The sequence below is a fragment of the Ixodes scapularis genome, unplaced genomic scaffold, assembly GCF_016920785.2.
Source record: "Ixodes scapularis isolate PalLabHiFi unplaced genomic scaffold, ASM1692078v2 PGA_scaffold3__209_contigs__length_174095766, whole genome shotgun sequence".
Classification (NCBI taxonomy): domain Eukaryota; kingdom Metazoa; phylum Arthropoda; class Arachnida; order Ixodida; family Ixodidae; genus Ixodes; species Ixodes scapularis.
In genome coordinates, this window is record NW_024609868.1 from 56,433,467 (window position 1) to 56,460,753 (window position 27,287).

At 45.5% G+C, this 27,287-nt stretch overlaps 1 protein-coding gene across 1 annotated transcript; it reads right to left on the bottom strand.

Moving 5' to 3' along the window:
• Positions 1-200: 200 nt before the first annotated feature.
• On the bottom strand, positions 201-27,287 carry LOC8035261 (multiple PDZ domain protein). The gene is made up of 7 exons (XM_040212926.3): positions 27,113-27,287; positions 8,815-9,029; positions 6,413-6,499; positions 4,457-5,107; positions 2,074-2,250; positions 1,492-1,583; positions 201-316 (listed from the first exon to the last, which is right to left on the bottom strand). Exons 1-7 carry the CDS (start codon positions 27,168-27,170, stop codon positions 289-291), a joined length of 1,308 nt encoding a protein of 435 aa, XP_040068860.2. The 5' UTR covers positions 27,171-27,287; the 3' UTR covers positions 201-288.

Sequence of the window (27,287 nt, forward strand, 5' to 3'; positions counted from 1 at the left end):
ATTTAAATTGAACCATTACTAAGTCGGTCAGTAGATAAATGTAGGTACGTTTCAGGCCTTCAACGTGAGCCTTCTGAAGTTTTTGAAGTATTTCTAGATGCTTATTTTTCTCCGAATAAACTCTCCTCGCAAAACGCATGTGCAGTTACACCCTGGATTAAAAAAATAATATTGAAACATTTGGCACAAGCTCCGAGTAGTCGTTGAACTGGAATTAGCTTTTCTTTATTTCTTTTTATTATCACGCTCAGATAGTAACAGTGTTTTCAGCAAAATCCATTATTTGCACTAAGAAACATGGAATTTCTTGTGGATTCTGAAAAACAAGAAACGGCGCTGTGTAAACATGGCATCTGGAACACGCAGGAAAGTATGGAACATAATAATTGACACAAATCATCTTTTATTTTGATCGTTGAAATATTATATTACGCCATGTCGATACCTTGGAGGCCATGGTAAAATTTTCGAGACAGTTTAGAAATACATGCTTTGTCGATTTCTTTGTTATACGTAGTGCTTTCACGTGCTTCTAAAAAACGTGTGTAATGTCTGCAGTTATGGTGCAGTGAAAAAGCCGGGAAGGGTTTTATTTTGGCTAAGTAGTTTTTAATTTTAAAAGTAAACGAGTATACGCAACTCCTATTACAAGAGTAAGTCAAGTTAAAAAAAAAAAAGTTCTCTTTGCGCATATTGTATTAAAAACAAGTTGTACAGATCTGTAATATTTTTTATTACAGTCTCCTTTCCGCCGAATGCAGGTCTTTTGTAGTTTATGACAAGTGAGTAGATTCCTGCTGATGAGTGTCTTCCGCTTGTGTGCCTAGTCACTCATGCACCGCCTAAGCACCCGTTCATCGGGCCGACAATTTCATCCCATTGCCCCCTCAGTGGTCCAGAAATGTGCAAATCACTTGATGCGAAAACTGACTGACTTCGACAAATACACCTATTTCATCCACAGTCACTCGGCGATCTTTTATTATAATGAATTGAACCGCTGCTGCAATGGGCTTTGGTGTTATACATCGGTGTGCCTTATTCGGACCCCGAGAAAAGTCTAAAAAACCTCACGCTGTTTTGAAACTTTCTAGTCCATTCGTTCATGGAGCGACAGACGAGCGTCACCATACTACTACTTCGCTTGACGATAAATTTCAATATCTTTCACTCTTTCACTGCCTAAAAAAACACGACGAAACGCCGCTCTTCTTTGGAGCATGGCTCAAGTAACGTACGTAGTCATTTTTGCGCTACTACTCTTGACGTAATGATGGGTGTTTGCACTGTGCTGCCACTTGTTGGCCACTCTTAATTATTGGTAAGAATGCTTCCAACCTACTGGGCAATGGCACGATATTTCAAAATGTTATGTAAATAATGTTTTAATTTGACTCACTCCCGTATGAAGGGTGAGTCAAATCACCCATCGCAAGTTCTAAAACCAATAAAAGTCCAGTCTAACTCAAGAATACTATAAGCAGTGTTTACCTGATAAACAACAATCGAATCGTTCCACCGCACCTCTTGATGTAGTCGACGGCCTCCTTCGCTGTGCAACCGAGTAAGCTATAGTCGTTTACCTGAAACATGATAACGCAGCATATTTATAATGTCACGAGTGTGTACTGTTAAGGAAACATTTGCTTTGTTTCCCAAGAAAATAAACGTTGAGAATAAGGTACAAGCACAAGTTATATCTTCCAGCTTTATGTCTGCCGGTTTTGGTATAATTTACTAACACCGTTAGTTTCTTGAAGACTACACTGTCATTCGAAAAACGTTTCGATGACACCGCTTGCACACAGAAGCCATTGATCCTTGAGTATGTGATTGCGGGAAATGCTCACCTCTCAGGACCAAGACGAGCGGATAACTATAGGACTAACTATATTCGCTAAAAAGTTCACTATAATCGGTGACAAGTCAAGAACCCAGCAGATGCTCCGCCTCGAGCACAAGTTCCCAGCAAATGACAACGCTTCACTGTGTACCACTGATAAAACCCGGTACAATTCCAGCCTGCCTTTATAACTTTGAAAAATGTCCACTGCGAGGGATGCACGAACTGACCTGAATGAGAAAGTCGTCCGGGAGGATGCGACCATCTTTGGAAGCCAGGCTGCCCGGATGTACCGCCTTGACGACCGGTGACATTGGGGAGCCATGAGCATGGGGGTTGCAATTCCTCAGGCTAAAACCGAGCTTGGTGTGCCATCCGCGCTGCAGTTGCACACACACGCATTCAACCTGAAAATAACGTGTCGCCGGAATACACACGTTAAAACAAAAAAGTGCCCCGCAGCTCGTTTTGAACACCGGCCACCACTGCATTCCGGAGTTCGCACTGCCATCCTTTTCGAAACACTTCTTTCTATCACGCAAGTTCTGAAAACCGCAGGGGGGCGAGCGCGTGGCTTCGATAAGGATTCAAACTGCAGGAATGAACATCGTGTAACCATATTATTTTCTCTGGCTACGATTATAGCATTTTTTTTTTAATTTTATAACGTCATTTATAACTTGTGAGGGTACCAGCTGACGCACACACGCTTTCAGCATGGTAATGACAACCCAGTATTTTTACCATCCGATCATTTTTGTGTGATCTTTCGTCTGGGTGCGTAGCGCAGTTCGTAGTTACCACTTCAAGCGTTTGAAAAGACGTCACCATAGCCGTCTTTTTTACGTAGTATTCAGCTTTTCCCTTAGTTGCAAGGTTACTGTTTTGAGCGCTTATGTTGTGCAAACTTTCGAAAAGACAACGTGTGATTGTCAGCATAATAACGGCGGGCCTAGTATGTGTTTTTTTCTGCACTACCAAAATTGTCTTTAGCCGAAGTCATTCAGACACAGTAGACAATTGTTCAGTTTTAATTCCAGAGCAAGACAAAAATGTTAGGTCGCGGTCGCACTGTTGTTATATTATACAAAATACAGTCTGCAGAAACTGTTTGCAACCTTTCTTCCTTTTACGACTGGTCTGTCACTTTGGAATTACAAAACATGTCCGCAGCCATGTTTGAAGCAAATATGAAGCAAACATACTTCGAAGTTGCTTCAAGCGTGTCCTTAGATAATTTTGCCATCATGTCTGCAGCGAGCACCGTGATTGATTGATTGATTATTAAGTGTTTAATGGTGTAAAAAACAACACAGGCCACACTGCGCCAAAGAAATGGTTAAAAGACCGCGAACACCATGTATCTACGATGTATCAATGTCGGAGCGGCTTTGGAATTTCATCGGGCGTGCGTTCCTGTTCTCAGAGGCATTTTTACTTCGGGACAACACACTATCGCTTAAAAGGAAAACCAATTTATCATTTTCAGTAACGAACTCGAAGTTATTTATGCGCTTCTTTCACTTCGAAAACGCCATACGAAGTTGTCCCTCAGTGAAGTTGGAGCCTGCACTCGCAATGTGCGAGCGCGAGTGTAGCACTTGACATAATATCCCATCAGAAGAGCGCTCGTGCAGTATTTGTATGTGTTCAAGCCAAAAGCCCCCAAACGAGGAGTTAGAAAACAGTACAAGCGCGAGCACGCTGCATGCAGGCTTGCATCAACTACGCAAAACCGTCAAACAAAAACCTGCCAAAAAGGCGAATGCACATTATGTGAGCACACCGAACAAAAATGACGTCTTTAGATGCTTGCGATATTAGTGACTGCAGCTGGGTAATAAATAATTGTTTCCAGAAAGAACAAAAAAAAAATCACATCTTTGCGTAATAATAAAATTAATTTTTTGGTGATAAGAGCGATCCTACTAGCGCAGTGTTTTCTCACACTAGTAGTATGCCATAGAATTGCTTTCAATCATGTACAAAGTGTCCACAAAAAAAAAAGTACGTTATTTTTTTATTTTGCAACAAATTTTCTACGCATCGCGGAACGCCCAATCTCCGCTATAGCAGTCCGAACGAGATGCCAAGGTTTCAGATGTAATCGTAATCTTATTGAAAATTTAAGAGCGATTTTCTAAAATTGTGAATGGGAAACTAGGTACCTTTCACACTGTAACTGACGCCATTCCGTTCTATGTATTCGTATACTCCGTCGGTCACCATTTTTTCTATTCAAATGTTTAACAAAAATTGTTTATAAATAATCTTTTAATAAGATAATGGTCAGTTTTACATGCTGACATCTTACGTTTGGGAGGAGATTGAGCGTTCGGCGATGCGTAGTTTATAATTTCGGGGAAAGAAACACTTTTTTTTTCGGTATACACGCTGTAGATTCCCATTTTACCATTACACTTTGAGAGGAACAGGAAAACCTGTTAAAAGATCCGTTTTTACCTTAGTTACATGACTTTCTTTTTATCGTGTGGTCTGATGGGTGCCAATAACAAATATACGTGTTGATGCGCTCGCACTCCCTGGCTTCCCTATCCTGTTTATCACTTTTGCAGTCTTCATAAAATCAACGAATCAGAATTACGTAATTACCTCTAAAGGGGAAGCAGAGGTAGACTCGGGGGCTGCTTCTTTCTTCGCGATGTCCTTGCGACCCTCTATGGACTCGTCCGCATCCTCGGAAAGCACTGTGCCTCGCCACTTCGTCAAACCTGGTCCAGCAGGTTCGTCCCCGAACACAACGCCGTTGCAACAACTGCGCACCATGTCACTCGCGTGCCGCTCTAACCAGCATCTCGCAGTCGTGTCCCCTAACAAGTCGTTGCTCTCTTTCGATTTGAACACGTCTACCGACTTGTGGCGCCTGCAGCACTCCGGGCCTCCCGCGTTGCCGCTTGCGTGGGAACAATCGCTACCGGGATCTCGGAAGACTTCAGAGTCCCTGGCCAAACTATCTAACGCACTCAGGTCTGAGACCAGGTGGTCGCTGTCGCTGCTCCCGACATCACTCGTCGTCGATGATGATCCTGGAGGGAACCTTGTCTCCGGAGCGTTGACCTCCTGAAGCCTGAGTGAGCAGGCTGAACCTGACGACTCGAGGTCACTGTGATTATCGTCTTGCTTGTCCTGCTGGTGGAAACTAAGCGGAGCGCAGGTGGATTCCGACATAGCCGTGTCGAGACTTTCCAGGTACTTGGACGAGTCCTCGGAACAGTCTTCGACATTTTCAGTCTTCACGCTGTCCTGTGTGGAAGCATCGAGCTTGAACTTTACAATAACTCGACTTAAATGGCCTGACTTGGATTAGGATGTAAAGGCCTGATCACACAATTTCAGCACAATAGAGCAACAATAACGGTCCCCATTACTTTGAGCATTACTTTGACTTCAAAGCGAGCGATCTGACCCTCGTCCTCGCCAAACGGTGACGCAGCACTTGCATGCCTTAGGTTCTCCGATCGCACGCCCCAAAATATGACGACTTCGAATTATTGTCGTCGCAGGCGCGCACTTTTCAAAAAAACAATATCTGGGTTATAGTGATTAAATTTCATGTAAATGGCATTAGAAGAGAGAAACAAGAAATATTCCGTGTCTTCATTGATTCCTGTAAGCCCTTCCGCGTGATGTGCTTTCAACCAGTGACGTCGCAACGCCTGGCTACATTATAATATGATTATTAGATTACTCGTCTTGTAAATCCAAACCAAGCAGTAGCCTTTTTGTCCATTAGAGTTTTAGCGTACTCTGAGGATCCCACCGCCCAGACCCCGGCTGGACTCTCGATGCTTAAATAACTGTGAAAAGCTTAGCTGCTCCAACAGTGCCGAGTGATGGAAAGAAAATAAACACCTTACAGGCAGTTATTTTGTACAGTCATTTTACTCTTGCAGACAGATATTACTTGTCTTGTAACATGTGATTTCCAATTGAGATTTCGACCGCTTCCACTGGGAATCCTGAGAGCGATAAAACGATGCAAGCAAACAAGACAAGAACGAATTTTGACGACTCGAGCGATCTTCAACAAATTCGCTTGTTCTAAAGTGCGTTTGGTTTATGGCCATAGAGTGGCATTCAAGATTAAAAAAAAAAAAAAAAGATAATTCTATCATTATGTGTTTAACGTGCCTGCTCGCTGTGCTTCCTACCATGAATTAAGTGCACTACAACCTAATTCAAAAGGATTAGCACAAAAACGACGAAGCTGGCTTATCGCTAAAGCGCTTCATGTCTTGTGTAAGAAAAATGTGAGGGCTTTTTAAGTAATAAACCAGTTTCCTGTATGTGCGTATTAAACGCTGTGCGAAACAGCTTGTATGAACGCAACATTCACGCTTTTTGTGAGTTTTATATTGGCGGGTACTGTGTTTACCTCTTAGTTTAATGCCGCAAATGATACCTCCCACCGCAATTGTACTTTATAAAAAGAGAAACAAAAAGAAACTGGTGATTGCTCGTTCCCTCTAACAGTGCGGCACTACACGTATAAGATCTACACACATTCCAATTAGGTAAACAAAAAGTAGGCAAATCAGTTTTACTTACATTCTGTGCTGCATTAGGGTCAACTAAAGGCCTGTAGATGGTGAGTTTCACCAAGCCTGACGTAGCTCGAAGAATTTCGAGTGCTTGCTGAAAATGGAAAAAAAAGGAAGCACGCCCGCCACGGTAAAATATCGTAAATAAAAAAAATGAGAAAACATGCAAGCTTTAAACTTTATTCAGAAACAAAATAACCTAAATGTCTCTCGAATTTTATGTCTCCGTTCTAAGAGTACAAGTAATTTAGCAAAAAAGGCAAATAGGCAAACTTCGCATTTTAATATCAGGAAGACCTTTTATGCTATTCAAAATGCGGCACGAGAAAACAATTACGTCAATGCAAACCATTCATTTTAAATCATTTCTCTAGTGTGTTCCAATGCCGAGAAATAATTACAAATTGTCACCCACATTTGAGACCACGAACCACTCAAGTGTTTCCTTCACGCAAGTTTGCTCAAACGCGAAATGTGCAAGGATTCCACAATTAATTGTTTTATTTATACTCAGTCTGACAGTAGAGGTTTCGCTAAGAGATTCAGCCTGTTCGGAACCAAGCTTCTTAGCAAAACTTAGGTCGCCCATCGAAGCTTCCAGCAGGCGCATCACCAACTTTAACCTAATTTGTTCTTCTGTATTTCTCAAGCGTATGTATACTGCACGGCACTGCTTGCGCGAATACGTCATCGGCCCGTTTTCACATTTTACTTCGAAATGATTGGTGGGCAAGGTATTGCACTTAGTTTAATTTTTTTTTTTTTTTTTTTTAGAAGACAAACAGAACAAAAAGTTTGCAGTTGCTTGTTCGCGTTATGACGTGGAACGCTAAAGTTTAGCGCTCGGGTTCCAACGCGTTCGACGAGTACAGTGGTGACAAAGGCAGCTAGCTAGCTTTAGATCTACCCACTAATCCTTCGAACCAGAGCTCGGCGTTCTGAAGTTCCCGCGCGCTTTCTTCCACTCCCTCACTTTCTCGCCGCATAGTCACAGACGGAATGAGAACGAAACGGCGCGTTTTTCGAACACCCGGCCTCCAGCAGAGGCTTCGTGCCTTCCACTGGGACTGGGCAGCACGGCCGCGCTCGAGGAAAACAAGACGCCGAAGAGTTAATTGTCGAAGAGAGGAGAGTAGAAATCTCGCGCTGGAGGCGGGACAACCGAAGCTTCTCCCTGCCGTTTTCACCTTGTCAGGGACTATTGCGGAATCAAATGTGTTGTGGATAAATTCAATTTCGCATGTTTGCAGCATGGTTCCGAATACGTCCTCGAATATTCTAAGAATAATAATCTTCCCTCTTCCGTGCTTGTGTGGAACACTCAAATATTGGCAGTTGTATTTCGGTCTATCGATCAAATTGTAATGTGTAATCGAGTTTTAAGGCTGGTTAGTTAACGGAGCACCGTTTTCTTACCTTACGTATAAGTCACCGAAACATTCGTGCCTAGATTGTCCAGTGTTCAGCTATTTCCTTGAACTGGTAGCCACGCTTCATATGAAGGCACAGATGTCCAGGTGACTTGTACGCTATCTTTTGTAACGTTTAACGTCAGAAAACGGGGCTGTGTGAACCAGTTCTTACGAGGAACGGAGCGGACACCGACTCCAACCTACACCGTGCTTCAGTCCCCTTTGTTTTTACAAGTTTCTAGCAAATAAATCATCGAACCAAGTATCCGAGAGGAGGGTACGTAACCAAAATTGGTGAATTAAGAATGTAACTAGCTTATAATTTGGGGAATTAATTCAACAAAGAACAGTACGAAAGATCAGTTTTCAAACCGGCAAAAAATCCGTCGTTCAGAAACATTGAAGTAATCGAAAACGTAAAGGTTACTTTTTCGAGCAACGGTCAATTACGTTTCTTTTCTTAAGTAATCACGTACTCTCATTGAATAATCTTAACAAATAGTAACTTTAATTGTAATCGATTACTTTTTTTTAAGTAACTTGTACAAGACAAACGTTCTTCCGGAGAACGAGCGCTCGCGCTGGATATCCAAGTACGTCTCAAATCCAGGAGCGCGGGCAATACTCCGTTCACGCTTAAGCTGAGACTAGAAGCTCCACCTTCAGCGTTAGTTCGCTGGCTTCCGTAGCGCTTTGGTTGCGCGTGCCTGCGTGTTAGCAAGGGTAGAAAAGCTCGCGCTGAAGGCGGAGCTTCTAGTCTCAGCTTAAGGGCAAACGGAGAATAGCTTGCGCTTCTATCCTTCGCTGCAGCCACAGCCAAAGCTACAGTTTCAGCCAAGCAAAGTAGATTTTCAGATCCTCTTTTTACAGAGCAAACTCGACCTATCCGCCCTAAGCATCATAAAAAGCAAATTCTGGCACGCTTCACTTCAGCTTCATGAATGTAATTTTACGCTAAAAATAGAAAGGGCTCCAAAGAAGGCAAGCTGCGACTCACCAGCGGACTTTTCCCGAAAAGCCGCACGCCGTTGACCTTGAGAATGACGTCTCCAATCTGCAGCTGACCACTTAACTGGGCCGGCTGCTGCGGGTACAGCTCGTGAATCCGAACAAAGCAGGAGGCTTTTTCTCCGTTGGAATTTGAGCCGACTCTGAGGATCCCAATGCCCAGACCTCGGCTGGACTTCCGAAGTTCAACTGTAAAGATCCTGGCTGCGCCATCATTGGGGAGTGATGTAAATAAAATGAGCACCTTCCAGGCAGTAATTTAGTACAGCCATTTGAAATTTGCAGGCAGTTATTTAACCTTGCAGCCAGTCATTTGATACAATCACCCAGTACAGTAATTTTGGCCTTGCAGGCAGTCATGAAGAATTATTTTAATCCAGGACAGTAAAGCGTGAAACGCGTGAGAAATTAGCGCATCTCATCGCACTCCTAAGCGGCGCAACCATAGTTACTACCACTGATCTCAATGACAATTGCTGGATCGCGTTTGACCGCTCTGCGAATGCGGCCACTGGCGGCCATTTTTAGGTAGAGTTATATTACCTCTAGCCAAGGTACAGCTCCTGCAGCCACTGTCATCCATCCATGGCAGTCAGCGTTTTGGCAGGTGTGGTGGCAGGCTGCCGTCAAAATAGGGTGGATGATATTTCGTGCTTGATTGAAATTGTTTGACGAAACATGTTTTTGAAACCCAGCGTGAACGGTAGCCCGATCTTTGAGGACCCGGTGAAAGTTTCACTAAATCGCAGCACCGGGGGAAAAGCTGTACAGCTCGCATCGAAAGTCGCATCAAAATTAGCATCGAAAGCAGACGCCGGTACGGAGTTTGCTTTTGATGCGAGCTGCGCTGTTTTCCCCCGGTGCTGCGCTTTCGTAGAACTTTCTCCGGGCCCTCAAAGATGAGGCTACCGTTCACGCCGGGTTTCAAGAATCTGCGTCGTCGAACAACTTTAATCAAGCACGAAATATCTCCCACGGTACAGTGTACTAGATCCACGGCTATTTTATGGCACCCTGCCGCCATTGCGCTGTCCGCCATATTACTATGATGGCTAGAGATGATATAACTCTACCTAAAGATGGCCGCCAGTGACCGCATTCCGGTCCATAGGCGGAGCTGGTCAAACGCGATCCAGCAAATAGACATAGAGATCAGTGGTTACTACTACTGACGCATTGACCTGGTGGCGCGGGAGTCGGCCACGTCAATCGCATCAGCGGCGGTTAGTGTGGTTACGCCGCTCGGCAAGCGGCGCGACTCGATTTTTGCTTAAACACTTTGCACCCTCAAATACATTTCCAAACAAAGCTGCGCTCCGATATGCGCGTCGCGTTGTTCCCTCATGTTCCCACTGTCCATGACAAAACTCAGTTTTACACCAACAAAAAATAAAACTATTTCAATTATGCACATATAATAATATTCTAAATTCGTGTTCCAGAATACTCTGAGTACGTGTCTAAAAATAACGTAATGCGCATTAAAAAGACAAACGGTTCGTGCTTGCAGTGGAATAACACCCTCGTCAGCGTTCTTATTTTATCTCTCTATGTGGTAAATCAATATGCATGTATGCATATTAAAAATCAGTTGCTTGATATTTTAACGCGACAGCGTTAACCCCTTGCCTACTCATTTTTGTTTTCTTCAAGAAACATACAGCAAAACTTAATTTTAGAAAGTCGATTTGCCCCAAATGAGACAAAAACATCTCGTTGATTATCAGGTGTGGTAACTTGCCCCAAATCAGGACTTCTGATCTTCTAGTCATCTTCAGCAGTTCTTCACAGTGTGATAGCGCTGAAAGCGTTCAGTAGGATGGAGTGATGAAAACGATTGTCATCGTTTTCATCCCTCCCTTCAGTGTTCATCCAACTATCTGATTAAAGGTTGCACGAGTGACACGTGTTACTAGTAGGCAATGGGTTAAAAGGATGCTGAACCGAAATTTTGATTTCAGATAACATCGCAGAAACGCTAGGCGGGACGCCACAAACTCGAAAGCATCTCTCGTGAAGCGGTATCTCAACGGATAGTCGTATTTTTGCGAAAGAAGAGCGCACTTAAAAACGGCCGAAAAGGCCCGAAACGTCGTGATTCTCGTTTCCTCCTCTTCTCGCTTTGACTCCACGAGGTCGCGAAGAGGGAGAGAAGCAAGGCCTTTTCCCCTCCTCCTAAACTATTCTGCAGGAAACGCGACGTCGCGATTCTCACTCCATTGCATCCTTATTTTACAAAAATCCATCCGTTCAAGATATCGCTTTATGAGTGAGGTTTTGGGGTTCGTGGCGCCCCGTTGAACACTCCTGCTGCCTTATTTTTGTGAGATCCAAATTTTGATTAAGCACCCCTAACACCCCAAAAATCGCTTTTTTTTGTTTTGTTTTAAACGATGCAAATTTTAGTCATAGAAGCAAAAAAAAATACCGTATCAAAAAAAAAAAAAAAAACGTTTACGGTCGCGCGCGCCTTTTTGTTTTTAGCGTTTTTCTCTCCCGCTCCTTGCCTCCTCGTTTCTTTTGATTTCTGACGTCAAAAATAATGAAATATAGAAGCTCTGTAGGCGACATTTCTACAACATTTAATAACGGCAATTGTGAAACATGTTTTTTAACGCAATTTCTCAGCGGGATAACTTCTTCACCTTTCTAATAAACCAATTTCTCTATCTCTCTTAACGCAATTGCGGACGCACTACGGCCCTTCTTTTTGAAACACCGAAAATCGGAGTCCGATGTGATGTCGCCTCCTGGATTTCTCTCCTCCCTCGGAAAACATGCCGCCTGGGCAGGCGGCACCGCTCGCACGGAATAAAACCGGTTTTTCCCGGTCCGCCGGCGCCCTTATCTCCCGCTCCCCACCTCCTCACTTCGGGTCGCGGTGGCAACCGCGGTTTGGAGCGCGGAGTCGTGAAAGAAAGTCGACTCGCACGACTCCGCAATATTTGGAGTCTTATTTTTTTACTTTGCAAATACTAAATTCCCAAGTTTTGAATTTTGAGGGAAATGTCCCGGCATCGTTTTCAATCGTTTCGGATAATAAAAAAAATATATATAATTTTGATGTGTCAGTGCCTCTTTAAGGAGCTCGTGGCGCGCATGCCACGGTGGCGTGCAAGAAAAGGCGCGCCGGCCTCAGTGCCGTGCCGGAAAAGCCGGCGTGACGCGAAAACTCGATATCGTTTAGAGGGTGATTTCAGATAAGATCGACCAAAGGATGGCTAGTCGACATTTTCAAATCAACTGATGTTTTTATATGTTATTGTCTAGTGTCTGGTATGAACGAATCCAAACTTAGTTTTGACTAGAAAAAATAGTTGGGGACAGGAAAAATCGTAATGCATGAGGTGGTGGACAGTTGCATTAACGCGCACTGATGGAGGGGGCCCGTTTGAGAGCGAATAACTAAAGCGATAACGTTAGGAGAAATCTAATACGTCTTAGGCGCAAACTATGGGTATAGCTTGCTTGTAATATAAAGTAATCATATTTATTTAAAATTTATTTATTTTTCTAAAAATTGACAAACATGCCTGCTCGAACGACAAATGGCAAATTTTGGAGGTCTGTATCTCATGAAATAATTTAATCATTATGATATAATTTGCAGATATTATTCTACTAATATATAGCTAATATTTCAAAAATAACTAAGGTATCTGTGTGATACAATAGTTAGGATATATTTAGTCAAACATGGAAAAAAAAATCAAACAAAAAAAAATTCCGATGCGAATAAAAAAAAAACACCACCCTCGATTTTTTTTTAAATTTAGGTAACCTGTTATACTCTATTTCGGCATTCATTTCCATTAAAAACATGTTGCATCATTTTATTGAGAAAGAAGATACAACTCCCCAAAGTAGGGTCCTTTTTCAAAGCCTACACTTAGCAGTGTTTTATACAAGAACTGACTCTGAGTTCAAGTTTCATGAAACCAACACACATCTTTTATATATTTTTATTCAGATGAGGCCAATGATAACTAAAGAAATCGTTCACACACTTAAATTAAGGAGAAACTATTGTGTACAAAGAGGTATCATATTACGGACTAGTGATCCGAGAAAAGATCATGCAGCCATCGGCCACTAGGAACTTTGTTTACTTTATTCTCCTGCGACACTATATGCTATTCCCTCTTCCGCTCTACCTTCATCTCTCTCTCTCTCTCTCTCATATATATCCCTGATATATATCCAGAACAAAAACATGTTCAAGCATCCCCTTCCTGCGTGGTAGTGTTCTGTGGCTAGCAAAAATCATTTCCTCGCTAAGCTCACGATTATGGCAAAATAGTTGCCGGAAACCGCAGACGACACTCGTCGCTAGTTCTGGCAAAACGGCCGATACAATCTTTTTTTCGCATTTCCCCGCTCGCTGTCAAGGACAAGGGGGTTCGCTTCAACCAGCAAAACATGGCCGCCGACGCCTGTTTACTGAGCAGTCATGCCTGTCGGCATCTCACTCGCTAGCGTCACGGGCGATATCAGGCACAAAGGGGCACACCAACCGGCAGCATTATCCCCAAATACTCGAGCCTCGCGTAAATACATAGAGTGTAAACGCTGTCGCCATGTTATCGTAGTAAGACCGCCCCCCCCCCCCCTCCCCCAACGGGGGACTGCAATACGCGACGGCGTACTAACACAACGGCGACGATATCGACATCGCGGGCTCCGAATTTTCCCATAGTTCTACTCCACGGGCATTTCTCGAAACGCTTGATATTGTGTACGCCCGCCTGGAAGGATTTCAGGCGCGTAGTTAAGATAAGGCGGTTCTCCGCGGCAAAAGAAAGCAATTTCACAAAAGCTTAAAAGCGGCGGCGACGCGTGTGCGGTGAACGCTTGTAGTTTTGGTGTAGACAGGGTGTGTGTGTTCTCGTTGTTGACACCAGCCGGCGATAAGGCACTGCAGGCGGTAGCTCAGTACAGCAAGGGCTAATCCGAGTGACCATCAACGTAACCCCACCGCCAACCCCTCGCGAACCGGTCGCCGACATGGCTCAGGCTGTGTCATCAACCACGTGGTAGAAGCTCGGGTGCTTTCATATCAGCGCGTGGAGGGACGACAGTGCGATTCCGGAAAGTCTTTTTCGAAGGCCGCTGACCACAATTTTTTGTCTGGAGACTTTCCCTCTTTCTTCCTTTGACGTGGATCAAGCTTTGCCGACAGCCTCAGTTGTGACCTCTCTTTTCAAATGTACGTTTGCAGTGAGTGAGCTCCTCAGCCTCGGACTTGTCACTTGTGCAGCCAGTAGTTCTTTCACTTGGCAATTATATGCCATCAGTTGGGGTTTAATTTCTATTATTTATGTATACATTATGAAGACGTCCTGGAGCTCCGAACGAGTGTTTTGTGCAGATTACTTTTGCAAACACAAAAAGACTATACCAAAGCAGCGGAATTTTCGAAGTGTTGGCGAGTTGGACCTTAACTCGTTGAAGCAAATTCTTCCGCCTGACTGTTCCACCAAAGTGAGTGCGACGGACTACCTGTGCTACCATTGCTTCATGCACATCACTAAGGAGATCTCGATGCGAAGCTCAGAACAGTGCCCTGACATATTTGTGCCAGCTGAAGAAGCAATTGAAGATCTAAATCGCAGCATACTACCTACAGATGTGTCGCCGCTGAGACAACCAAGCGTCGTAAGAAGTCGGGACAGGCCTGCCTATGTCAAGAGAAAGCAGACAGAACTGGAGCAGGTTGCTGTCAAGAATATACGCTCAAGGCTACGTATTGCGTACGACAGGGACGCACGATCGGGGTCGTCCGAACCAACATGCTCCACATGCACTGAGTGGGTGGACAACTTTCGGCAGGCCTTTGAAACCGCCACCTCTCTCCGGGAACGTTGTCAACTGCTTACACTCCTGCCGTCAACACTGACGAAGAATGAGGTTCAAAAGATGATTCCACAGGCCTCAATGTACCTCATCAGTAAATCCCGAAAACTCAAGGAAAAGCATGGCGTGTGGTATGAGCCGGATCCTTACACGAGGTGCAAGGTGAGCCCTGAGAACCTGTCTGCTGCCCTAGAGTACTTCACGAAAGACGAGCTACAATGTTCGCGCCAAAGTCCCAACCAGAAGGACGTCATCTCTGTCATGCTCAACGGAGAGAAAACGTTCGTGCCAAAGCGCTTCATGACACGCTCAATACGAGAGGCCTTCCGTATATACAAAGACAAGCATCCCGATTCCGGCGTTGGGCTAACGAAATTTTATTCGTTGCGCCCTAGATGGGTCCAATGTATTCCACACCAGGAAGTGTGCGTTTGTGTGCGCTGCGCCAATTATTATCTTTGTATTGCCGCTCTAGAGAACGTTACAGGCTCAACATTCAACACTGGTGAAATGAACTCGGCATTTCTGTGCGACCCAGCAACAGAACTGTGCCTTCAAGGATACTGTGATCACTGCCCAAAAGGCCAGTTTCTTACACTCCAGGAACTTGATATCCCGGAGGATGAAGAGATTGTGCTTGCAACATGGGAGTCCGGCGACATTGTGAAAAAAACTTTGGAACCTGAGACTTTCCTAAAAGTCATCCAAGTGACGGTTGGAAGTTGGGTACTTCACAACCATATCCGGCAAACGCAAGGTAAAGCGATCTACGATGAAAAACAGTGCATGCAACGCTGGAGCATTGTCTTTCATTTTGACTTTGCTGAAAACTGGACCATCGTGCTTCCTGACGAAGTGCAAGCATATCACTGGAAAAAAAAACAAGTTTCGATATTTACATGTGTGGTGACGACAAGAAAATCTACAAGCAGCTTTGCCATCATCAGTGAGGACCTGTGTCACGACGCCGCTCACGCTTGCTTGGCTCTAGAAAAAGTGAAGGAGTGGGTTGAAGACAACGTTGCGGTATACTCGTACGTGACGTACGTAAGTGACGGCGCCGCCAGTCATTTCAAGAATCGCTACCAACTTCACCAATTTGCAAAGGACGATTGCCCACAAGCCCAGTGGTTATTTTCTGCATCTGGACATGGGAAAAATGCATATGACGGAGTTGGCGGACTCGTGAAGCACCAGGCCACGCTGAACAACCTGAGAGAACGTTCAGTAAGCGCAATTCAGACGGCCAGGACAATGGTGAGCGTTCTATCAAAGAAACTGAAAGGCCTGCATCTTGTATATCTGGACGAAAATGAGGTTGTTCGGTATCGTGAACAAAAAAAAGAAGAGTGGCTGACGGTGCGCGCCTTCCCTGGCATTCAGTCTTGGCACGCGTGGCGGCTCAGCAAGTCATCAACAGAAGGGACCTGTGACGTATATGTAGCACGGACAGTCGGATCTGCTTGGAAGCAACTTTATTAAATGGGTACAGCGAGGAAAACCTTAGCGTAAAGTGCCGAATTTGATTTCCCAAGGACTGCTCATTTTGAATGCAGGGACATCTTATTTATCACATTTTTCTTCACGGGGTATTTAACCTACTGTTTTTGTTGGTGGTTACTAATAATTTTTATCTGATCACTATAAAAAAAATCCCAAAATGTTATCCTCGAGCAGGATAAAATATATCGGCTTGCCACGATTCATTCATACACCGAGAGCATCGAAGCTGCTCCAGTTAGGCACTATGGCATCCGTCACCTGAAATTGTTTGTAATCGTAAATACACAGCCAACCTAAATATCTTACTATTATATCTTTGTTTTTGTGTGTGGAAGTAAAGTTATTTATTTTCCTCTAGATGTAAAATATACCGGAAGGTACAACTTCACACTGCATCATCTTTTCTCAAATCATTAGTCTCTAATATGATACCACTTTGTACGCTTATGTAAAATGCTGTATATAGTTTCTCCTCCCTTTTACTGTGTGACCGATCGCTCTTTTTATCAATGACCTCATCTGAATAAATGTATATAAAAGATTTGTGCAAGTTTCATGAAACTGGAACTCAGAGTCACTTCTTGTATAGGACACTGCTAAGTGTAGGCTTTGAAAAAGGACCCTACTTTGGGGAGTTGTTTCTTCTTTCACAGTGCAATGATGCAACATGTTTTTAATAGAAATGAATGCCGAAATAGAGTATAACAGGGTACCAAAATTTGAAAAAATCGAAGGTGGTGTTTTTTTTTTTTATTCGCATTGGAATTTTTCTTTGTTTGATTTTTTTCCCATGTTTGCCTAAATATATTGTAACTATTGTGTCAATCAGATACCTTATTTATTTTTTCAATAATAGCCATATATTAGTAAAATAATGTCTGCAAGTTATGTAATAATGATTAAATTATTTCATGAGATACAGATTTCCAAAGTTTGCCATTTGTCGTTCGAGCAGGCATGTTCGGCAATTTTTAGAAAACTAAATAAATTTTTAATAAATATTATTACTTTATATTACAAGCAAGTTGTACCCATAGTTTGTTTGTAAAAAGTTTTAAAATTCTCCTAATTTTATTGTTTTAATTATTCACTTTCAAACTTGCCCCCTCCATCAGTGCGCGTTATTGCAACTGTCCACCTCTCCCTGCCTTACGATTTTTCTTGTCTCCAAATTTTTTTTCTGGTCAAAACTAAGTGTGGATTCGTTTATACCAGACACTAGACAATGTCATATAAAAACATCAGTTTATTTAAAAATGTCGACCAGCCACCCTTTGGTCGATCTTATCTGAAATCACCCTAGAAGCTCGTGTCGCGCCAGCCTCGGTGCCGTGCCAGAAAAGCCCACGCGACGCGAAAATCCTGATTGGTCGATAGGGTCACGACGTCTCGGCTGTCTGGAGGAGCGTTGCCAGGTTGGCAACGCTCCTCTGGAGGAGGGTTGCCAGGTTGGGCTATAAATAGCCAAATTGGGCTATTTTTATTTGCAGTTGGCGGGAAAAGGTGGTAGTTGGCTATTTGGCTAGTATTGGGCTATTTCTGACCCGTGCTGGGCACACCAAAATGCCTCAAAGCACTTGAGTTTATAGGTTTAAAAATGGTGTTTTTAGAGTAAGTTACGCAAACTCCCGCCAAAACTTAAAATGAAATAAATTACTGGTATCGCTGAACTGACACAAAATACGACCCCAGCCAAAATGTTACGCCCGTGGGACGCCACATTCTCAACTAATGCCGGTCATAAAAATGCGACCCGCCGCGAGCCGCTGCTCCTTAGCGGGCGGCCAGCGGGTTGCCGATGGCTAAAGCGACATTGAGCCGTGACGTCAGTATCGTTTTTTTTTTTTTTTTTTTTTCCTGCGGTCCGGACGTTTGTTTGAGCTGCTGCCACCTCTACTTCGAGTTGTGATTGGCGTGTTAAGTCGTTGTTTTTATCTGTAGCCCGTGTAGCTTCGGTTTAGCCTTTTGTTTATTTGCTTGTGAGGACACCAAGACTCGTTTTAGCGAGCAACTCGGTGCGCCCAAGACTGCCCAGCTGTTTTTCGAAAGATGCCTAATACAGCTTGTAGCGCTGTGGGCTCCCGTACGAAAATCTCAGATCGGAGCAGTTCCAGTTCGGTTCCGCGGGATTCTAAACTTGTGGACGGTTCCGATCCGCGCGATTCTGGGAGTAACCAGTCGGATCCAGGGAGACGCAACGCGCTGGAATCGCACGGTGTTCGGTGGATCCGATCCGCTCCCCCTTGTTCCAGTAGAGTCTGCTCCCAACCAGCGGGCGCGCACATGCGTGACTGGAGGAGGGGAGGGAGGTGTGGGGTGGAAGGGGGGGGGGGGGGGAAGGGGGGTGTCGGCGGAGAATTTCTGCGGTTTCTCGCAGGCCACGTGTTAGCGACAGGCGCATCCGCTAAGCAGGCGCTGCGAGCGGGCGTTCTCCGCGCGCGCGCCTGGCTTTGTTGTCCGTTGCAGTCGGCGGCAGCGCAGCGCCGAAAGGTTAGTCAGTTTAGTTCTGTTCTTCGCTCTTGTCGGACTGTTAGTCAGCGCTCGCCCGGCTGCGACGTTCGCGCTGCGGGCGCACGGATACTGACGTGCCCATCGTTGCCCTGGATGAATACCCACTTACCTCGACTTTGAATCTTTATATAGTGTGAAGCTGCCGACCCATTGCAGTTTGGCCCGGCACCTGCATGCGCTGGTGTGCTTGGTGACAATACTTGGACAACTCGGATACCGCTTGCGCGCCGGAACTTCCCGATGCACTCAACACTGGATAATGTGCTTGTGCGTGCTGTGTGTTCCATGCACCGTGTTTAATGACGACGCCTGGACGACCGTGTGCGCCGCCGGAATTACCGCTGCACTCACCACTGGACTCTACAAAAGTCTTTCGCGCGATGCCCTTAGCCGTTACAAGCGAGAGCTCATCGCGATTTCAAACCCAGTCCACCTAGGTCTGAAATCGCGACGATCTCTCGCTTGTAACGGCTAAGGGCATAACACGAAATTCGTTTGTAGAGTCCAGTGATGAGCGCAGCGGGAATTCCGGCGGTGCACCGCCTGGGTTTAAAATTGGAGCTGGAAATGCGCGGTTCCAGGCTGGATACAAACTGGTGCTCCAATTTTGGGTCTAGGCGGAACCGGCATTTTTCATTCCGACCTGAATCTGACATTTTCGTACGGGCTGCTCAAACAACCCGCTGTGCAACCCGGAGGTGCTTTTTCAAAAGTTTCCAACGGACCGGAAATTGGAGGTGTGGGTGAACGCTGTTCGACGAGTGACTTTGGACTTTGACTTTTACGCGCCCGAGGAAAAAAGAACGAAAAAACAGACGTGTACAGCACAGCACACGTGTGTTGGGGAGCCGCGGCCCACGCCGGGGAGCCTCAAAGCTTCGTGTCTGGGACTTACCCGCAGCGCGAAAGGGAGAGGGCCCCCAGTACTGTACATACGCCGCTCGATCCAAGGAGCCCCGATGACAATTTAGGCCTAGCGACGATTACGGAAGGCCGCACACACGGCGACAGCCGCCGAGTACGGCACCGAACGACTTCAGTCGTTTTCCAGTAGCTAGCTTTTGGGTATACACGCGACGAGTACAGCATAGCGCACGCACGGCGGCGGCCGCCGACTACGGCACCGTACGAGTTCACGGGTTTTCCAGTCGCTAGCTTTTGGGTATACGCACTAACTCTTGCTACATATGCTGAATACCTACCACGTATACATAATTAAAACGGAATCAGCTTACCTTCTATCTTTAGACGGCTAGCGAAACAGGGGTATGTACCGGTCGGCCTGCGTACTCGTTGAACGAGAACGATCCTGACGTCATCATTCACATAGCGCCTGATTTTCAGTGTTGCCGGGGCCTCGAGCGGCTAATTTCGGTTTTGTTGGCCACGCCCCAAAACAAAACTTTGAGGTGCCGATATCTTTAAGATTACGCAAAATAACGAGAAAACAATTACAGCTTGCGATTCAGGGACGCTGACTGCACTAAAAACTGCCATAATCCCAAAATCGTAAGTATGGACCGGAGTTGCCCTTAAGCTGAGACTAAAAGCTCCGCCTTCAGCGCTCGCTTTCTGCCCTTGCTAACACAAGTGTGAACGCGTAGGCACGTGCAACAAAAGCACTACGGAAGCCAGCGAGCTCGTGAAGGCGACGCTTCTAGTCCCAGCTTAAGGGTGAACGGGGGTATAGTCAGAGATCGTGACGTCACTTCGAATTCAAAGTGCTAAATTCATGCTTAAGCATGAATTGAGCACAAGCCTGCTGGGCGCGTTTTCCGCAGCATACGATATATTACAGAATTTTAGTAGCTCGTGGTTTCAGTCACGAAGAAGGAAACAGCGCCAAAAGTACGGAGGACAAAGAACGATGAAAACACAGACGTTTGGCGCTATTTCCCTCTTCGTATAACTATGCATAACCAACTCGACCGATTTTCAAGAGCGTGTGGTTTCAGACCACACTATTGGTGGCGGGTGCTCGCGCTGCCACTTCGGTGCATGTTCTAAAGCGCCCGCCCGTAGCGATAGCGGGCCCTGGACAACGATCAACTAAAACTTCCTTTTTAGTCGTACGCACGGTCGTACGCTAGGGCTTCGTATTGCTAGCGGCAGCTCGTGCTCTCACTTCAAAACATGGATTGAGCACGCGCCCGCTAGGCCCAAAATCTGCATTGGATTTTCTGCGAAAACTCTACTCTCTCAAACACCACCAATTGAGGAGTTTTAGCGAATATAGGGGGCGCTCCGATCGATCCAACATGGCGGACAAGAGGGGGATAGATTTGCGACGCCCATAGACCGGTAGCGTATAAATTAAACAAAGCGTGTCGTTCTCTGTTTGTTGCCGTGTGCGAGACGATCATCGCTTCAACAAAGACCTACCGTGATACTACAAATGAAGTGGTCAAGCCAGTCAAAGTCAAGAAATCTTGCCATAGTCAAGATATGTGTGCAAGTGTTCGACGTGAGCTCTCACGCTGGCGCAGCTGTCATCAAGTTGAACCGAGTGTACGCGGGTCTAAAGAAAAGTACATATCAACAATGTTCGCGCGTTGAAACTATGACGCGTATTTTATCTAAAACGAAACTTATCGGTCTGCGGCTACAAACATTTTCGTTGAAGTTGCATTGATGATGTAACTATGGTGTACTAGAACTGGGCAGTGTGTCGTCCGCGCCGAGAAGCAACGGAGGGAGGAGGTTGGCGCAGCGATGACGGCGCGCAAGGACGCCAGGGGGCGCTGCGGGTAACAGGCGTGCTCCTTCCCGCTCGGATTGCCGTGTGGTCGTACTGCTTGTGATCGCGTGGTTCGCGTCGTCGCCTTGTTTTGCTGCAGTTTCTTTTTTTTTTAATGGTTGAGTGAAATGGATTGGTGATCGGTGCCGTTCAGTGGGATGTAGACAACGCGTGCAATGACGGAAAAACGGCGGGACAAGAGAGACGGGACGTGTTTTGTGTCGGAGCAGTGATTTCCCTACACCCCTCTACGAGGGTGTACTCCCCCCTTGTTTTTCCGAAAGCACCCCTTTAATTCGCAACGACTCTTATATTCTCAATGCCCCCCCCCCCCCCCTCCCTAACCTCAATTCCTGGGGCCAGTGCCGGGTTGCAACAGTGGCTACCGGTCCTGCAAAGAAGCCCGTTCCCTTTTTCGGGCCCCTCTCGAGTTCGATCGGCGTCAGTCGTCGTCCCGCAACATTAAAAGGAGTGACAGGGAGACTCTGCTTCATGTAATTCAGGCAGTCGTGACAATCGTCCTCTACGTTTTTTTTTGTTTTTTTTTTTTCTGACTTTTTGCATTCTAAAGTATCTGCTAAATCGGTTTTATAGACACTGGTCTGGACACACCGAAGGGTCCTGTGCACGCTGACTGCATTAGAAAGGCTTGGAGAAGTGACTGAAAATATGACATTAAAGGTTATGGCCTCACATCAGCAATTTTTTTTTCCTAACGGCTTTAAAAAGATGAGGGTTGGCCCAGCACTCCGTCTCTTCAAGGAGGAGGTGCTAAGAGGCCTCTTTTTTTAACCGCAAGAAAATTGAAAGGTCATATGGCCCAGCGGAATATACTAATGTCATTTATCCTGAAGATGTCGAAGCTCATCAAGATCATGACCTCACGTTGGAGAATGTAGAGGTACAAAACGCCATAGGCGCCGACTACGGGGAAGCTCGGGAGCCCCCCTCTCCCGAGCTCTTGGGAAAACCAAGTACCATCGCCTCCGGAATCTTTGGGTACACCTCATTAATCTCATCTGTGCGCTAACGCCCAGTGTATAATTAAAAATTTATCTGTGTGCCCTTATGCCTACACATATCAATATAGCTGGTGCTCAATGGATAAATAAGAATTTATACACTGTGGTTACTACCAGAGCTGGCGAGTGGATACATTTCCCTAACTATTCGCACAGTCCTGTTTGAAGACCCTACGTAGTAACAAAAAAATACGATAAAGGCTAGTGCTGGAAATTCCTTCGAAAGCCGGGGAAGTAGTTGCGAAAGTCGACAGTGGCACCTCCATGCAGCCTACGGAAGTAGACGATATAATCCGTTTTGTAAGCCCCATTTTGTTTTCTTAAACGTTGAAACAATTCATTAGGGTAGTGCGCTTCAACCACGGATTTCATTGATCACAACTACAGTGACAGCGAAATTATGGGGTCACAAAAGCAGACATTTATTTAGGCATCATGCCATCAGCATGCTTATCGTACGTTATCCAGGGGATTACACACGCTTGGGACGTCTCTTTCAAGAGACTTCCCGAACGTTTCCCTGGGGGATGGATTTCCCGCAGCTATTCAGAACGCAACATTGTTAGCGCGAACAAGCGATCGCCGGTTTTTCTATGAGAAACCAAAGGATCTCAACAAAGTTCTAATTGCTGGAAAAAAAGCTCATTCGGCTCTATAATGCAGGTGATAAAAGTTCGTCCTCACTAATACTCTTTCGAAGTAAATGCGAGAAAGCGCCATGTCTTGTTCGCGCTAGCAGTGTCGCGATGTGTACTGTGGCGTCCTGCCCGAAGATGCACGTCTCGGGCAAAGCATTTGGCAACGAATTAGTGTGATAAATAATATGTGAAACAGCAGAAATAAAGAATACCGTAAAGAGTCAGCCAAACAATACGAAACAATCGAACCCGTGCGGAACGCCAAGCCAGCCAAGCGCTACAGCTGCCTGTGCTCCGCACTCCGGCAGCACGCCTACTACACGTTGCGCCCTCTCGCGGCCACCGATCCGGTCATCGCTGAAAGAGCCCGCCCTCCGCCGGCGCTCGCTACACTGCCCAGTCTTCTAGTACACCATAATGTAACCATTCAGGCCTCGCATTAAAAGGTGTTGCGAACTCTTCGGTTGTTCTAGTTAATTGTGCTAAAAAGCGGTTGGATGGAAAGTATGACAACTACAGCATATACAAGGGACGATTGAGGTCTTTATCCTGCGTTCTATGTGTCGAAACATCGGTATCCTTGGTGTTATATTGTGATCAGCTGGTCGCCGATCGTCCTGTTTTTATGCATAATGTAAACAAGCCCCGGAAGCGCCAATCTCATTTCGATGTGCTTGTGCACCCCTACAAGCCTCGTTTTGGCTCTTGTGGAAAGCTTCATTGTAATAGCAATAGTCTCATCGGTCATTCGAGTTGTATGTGCCATGGTGATATCTGCTGACAAACAAGTCTGTATTAAATGCGAGGAGAACGAAGGTAAAGCTTTTTTAACTGTTTTCTTTTTACAGAATAGGGCAAAGCTTCTGAAACAAGAGCAACCTAAGCTGATATTTGAGTGTGCTCAGGAATGAATGGCAAAAGGTGCTTATGCTAAGTGGTAGATGTACGCAGTTGATTTTCTGTTTGCATCTGCATTGTAAATTAGAAGATATGTATCAGCAGAAGACACGTGTCCTTTTGAAAATGTTGTTTATTATGGCAAAAATAGGTTTTCATACACAACCGAAGAGTTCGCAACACCATTTAATGCGAGGCCTGAATGGTTACATCACCTAAGCAACGTCAACAAAAATGTTTGTAGCGTAGACCGAGAAATCTAGGTTTAGATAATTATGCGTCATAGTTTCAGCCTCAAACACGCAATATTGTTGATATGTACCTATCTTGATGTCAACTGTACCAACGTGAGAGAGCCCACGTCGTCGAACACTTGCACACATATCTTGACTATGGTATGGCAAGATTTCTTGCTTCAAGTGAAGATCATCTCGCTACGACTAGCTATGACCACCCACCGCAGCGATGCAGGCGTCGAAGGGGCGCAACGCAGTCAGTCGCTGTCACCCGATGCTGCTCGTTTGGCATTCACGTCTTTCCGCCAGGTGCTTCGTTTGTACTTGGCACCGAGTGTTATTTTCTGTGTTTGTGTGTGCTCAGTGGCTGGATATGGGCCTCAAGAGCAGTTCTTCAGGCTCAATAGCGTTCGCCGAAGAACTTCTGAAGAAAATGCCACCCACGAAAAAAAGCACAAAGACGCAACGCACCAGCTGGGCGGACTATGCACTGGGTGCGGAGATCGGGCCCTGCGGATTATAGACCAAATGCAATCTATCTAAACAAAACAAAAACAATTTTAGGCTCAAATTGGCCTCTGAGGACTATACGCCTGGAAACTGGTGCCTGTTATTATGCATTGTATATTCACTGCTGTTTGTTGTGGCTTGAGACTGCCTTCCTGTAATGATGCAGAGGGGTCCATTGAACCTTGAAATAAAGATATTCAAGCACATCTAGATGCAATGTCCCTTGAACCCTGATGGTCCTGGAAAAGGTGTGCCATTACCTAATTCGCCAACAGCACACCAATGGTCACGATCAAAACTCACCGAGTCAATGGGCAGTTTTCCACCACAATATTTATTGCCGTGTAATCACCAATTTGGTCTATTAAAAATCTTGAGGCTGTAGCCTATAGCATATCCATTCTGGATCTGCAAAGCTTATGCTGTAGACATGAATCATCACACGGGCACGTTTCTTATCAATCTTAAACGTAAAACGCTAGTTATGAGACGAAATTGCCATATCATCACATTTTTAGCAAATCGAATGGTCCGACCTGTCACACTGTTAGCTTTGGAAGTAAACCAATTCACAATACCACCAGTGGCATACATCGTGCCAAGCATTAGTGCCACATGTGGCACAAAAATGTCCTAACTAGGGAAGGAAGCTTAATCGATCGTGTTGATTAAAGCACTAAAGTACGGGAGAAGTCATCAATCAAGGAAGGTCACTCGAAAGGAAAATTCTGTCGCTGAACGAATATGACTTTTTATTAGGCGTTCCACAATGTAAGGCAACTCCGTGATCGGTATACAAGCATTTGCTTAGCAGTCGGTCGTGCGTGCTAAAAACAACAACAAAAACAAAGGTGGATTGAAAACGCGATAGATTCGCCTTTGAGCTGAGTACTTACACTCAAAATCGTGTCAACATAAAGCGACTATGGCCCACCTTGCTAGCAGCAATCTTAAAATTTATCCGTGTAGTCGTCGCACCAGGTGGTTCCCGTTTCGACCCATTCCCAAAACAACCGTCCCGTTTGTTCCTTCCCGTTTCGACCCGTCTCAAAACAACCTTCCCGTTTCATCCTTTCCCATTTCGCCCTTTCCCGAAACAACCTTCCCGCTTCGGCCGTCGTTTGGTTAGTTTGTATTGCTCGTTAACAGTTGATTAGGTTCAAGTGTCCAGTGTCTGTTCTCCTTGCTCACAACACAACACGATCTTGGCAATCGCCAAGATCGTGTTCGTGGTAACGTTGTCGCGCAGTGTACATAGTCCATTTTGTAATTACACATTTTGGGGACCATCTTGAAAGAAACATTTTAAGTGGTTCAAGTAGAAATATATTTTCTTGAAGCTTGTCTGAAAGTATTGCGTATTTCAATAATACGTTTACAAGCAAAAATATATCACAACATAACTGAATTGCTCGCTTGCACCTTTGTATTAATTGCATTAACATGATTTCGGGACATATTCTTAAGCAGAAAAACTGCGCAAACCAAGGTTAGAACGATGGACACTTTTTGCGAAGAGGTTGAGATGCGCGGGGTTTTATACCAATTAACGGTTTCAAACGGGACGAATTCAAACGTAAAATGTCTTGGCTACTACAGGTTCAAAGTTGAAGGCGGTTCGGGAACGGATTGAAACGGGACAGGTTCAAACGGGAAGGTTGTTTCGGGAATGGGTCGAAACGGGACGGATTCAAACGGGAAGGTCGTTTCGGGAATGGGTCAAAACGGGACGGGTTCAAACGGGAATGGGTTGTTTCGGGCTACACCCGTCGCACCCGTGCACCAACCGAAAGCGTTGCTGCAAGCCCCTCCGCCGTAAACTTTGAGTCGATGTTGAGTCTGAAGAACTACTCTATGAGGTCCATATCTAGCCACTGAGCACATACACAAGCACAGGAAATAATACTCGGTTCCAAGTACAAGTGAAGAACCCGGGGCGGAAAGCCCCGAGTGCCAAACGAGCTGCGTCGGGCGATGGCGACTGACTGCGTAGTACACAGGTTGCTCTACTTCGACGCCTGCATCGCTGCGGCGGGTGGTCGCAGCTAGTCGTAGCAGATCGTGTCACCTCTGTTGCTCGTACCGGAACACTAGAGCCGCGTAATATTCTTGCTGCCGAAGTTTATAAGCCTACGTTCGCGGCCAACGAATTTACACAAAAACCAACGCCCAGCGAACCTATCCCCTTCGTTCTCTTTCGGCGACCGGCCGCCAGGGCGGTGACACCGTCGCTGGAACTCCTCATTGGCTCACGAGAGGTAGTAACAATAAGCAGAGTCCGACCGTCCCACAAGGTGGGAGAACCGGTAAAACAATCGAGTTTAGAAAGTTTGTTTTTGTATTAACGCCAGGGAAGCACAGCAAGGCAGTGTGTACTCACATTTTGCGTTTTCCAAACCACACGGCAGCTGTGACGAACGCCGCTTACGCATGTCCATTTCAGCGTCGGGCGACGACGATCCCTTCAAGAAGTGATCACCGAACGTTCCAGCACAACTCCGTCTGTCCCGCCTCGCTTCACCTTGCCATTCTTGTGGCTTCGTGCTACACCGATT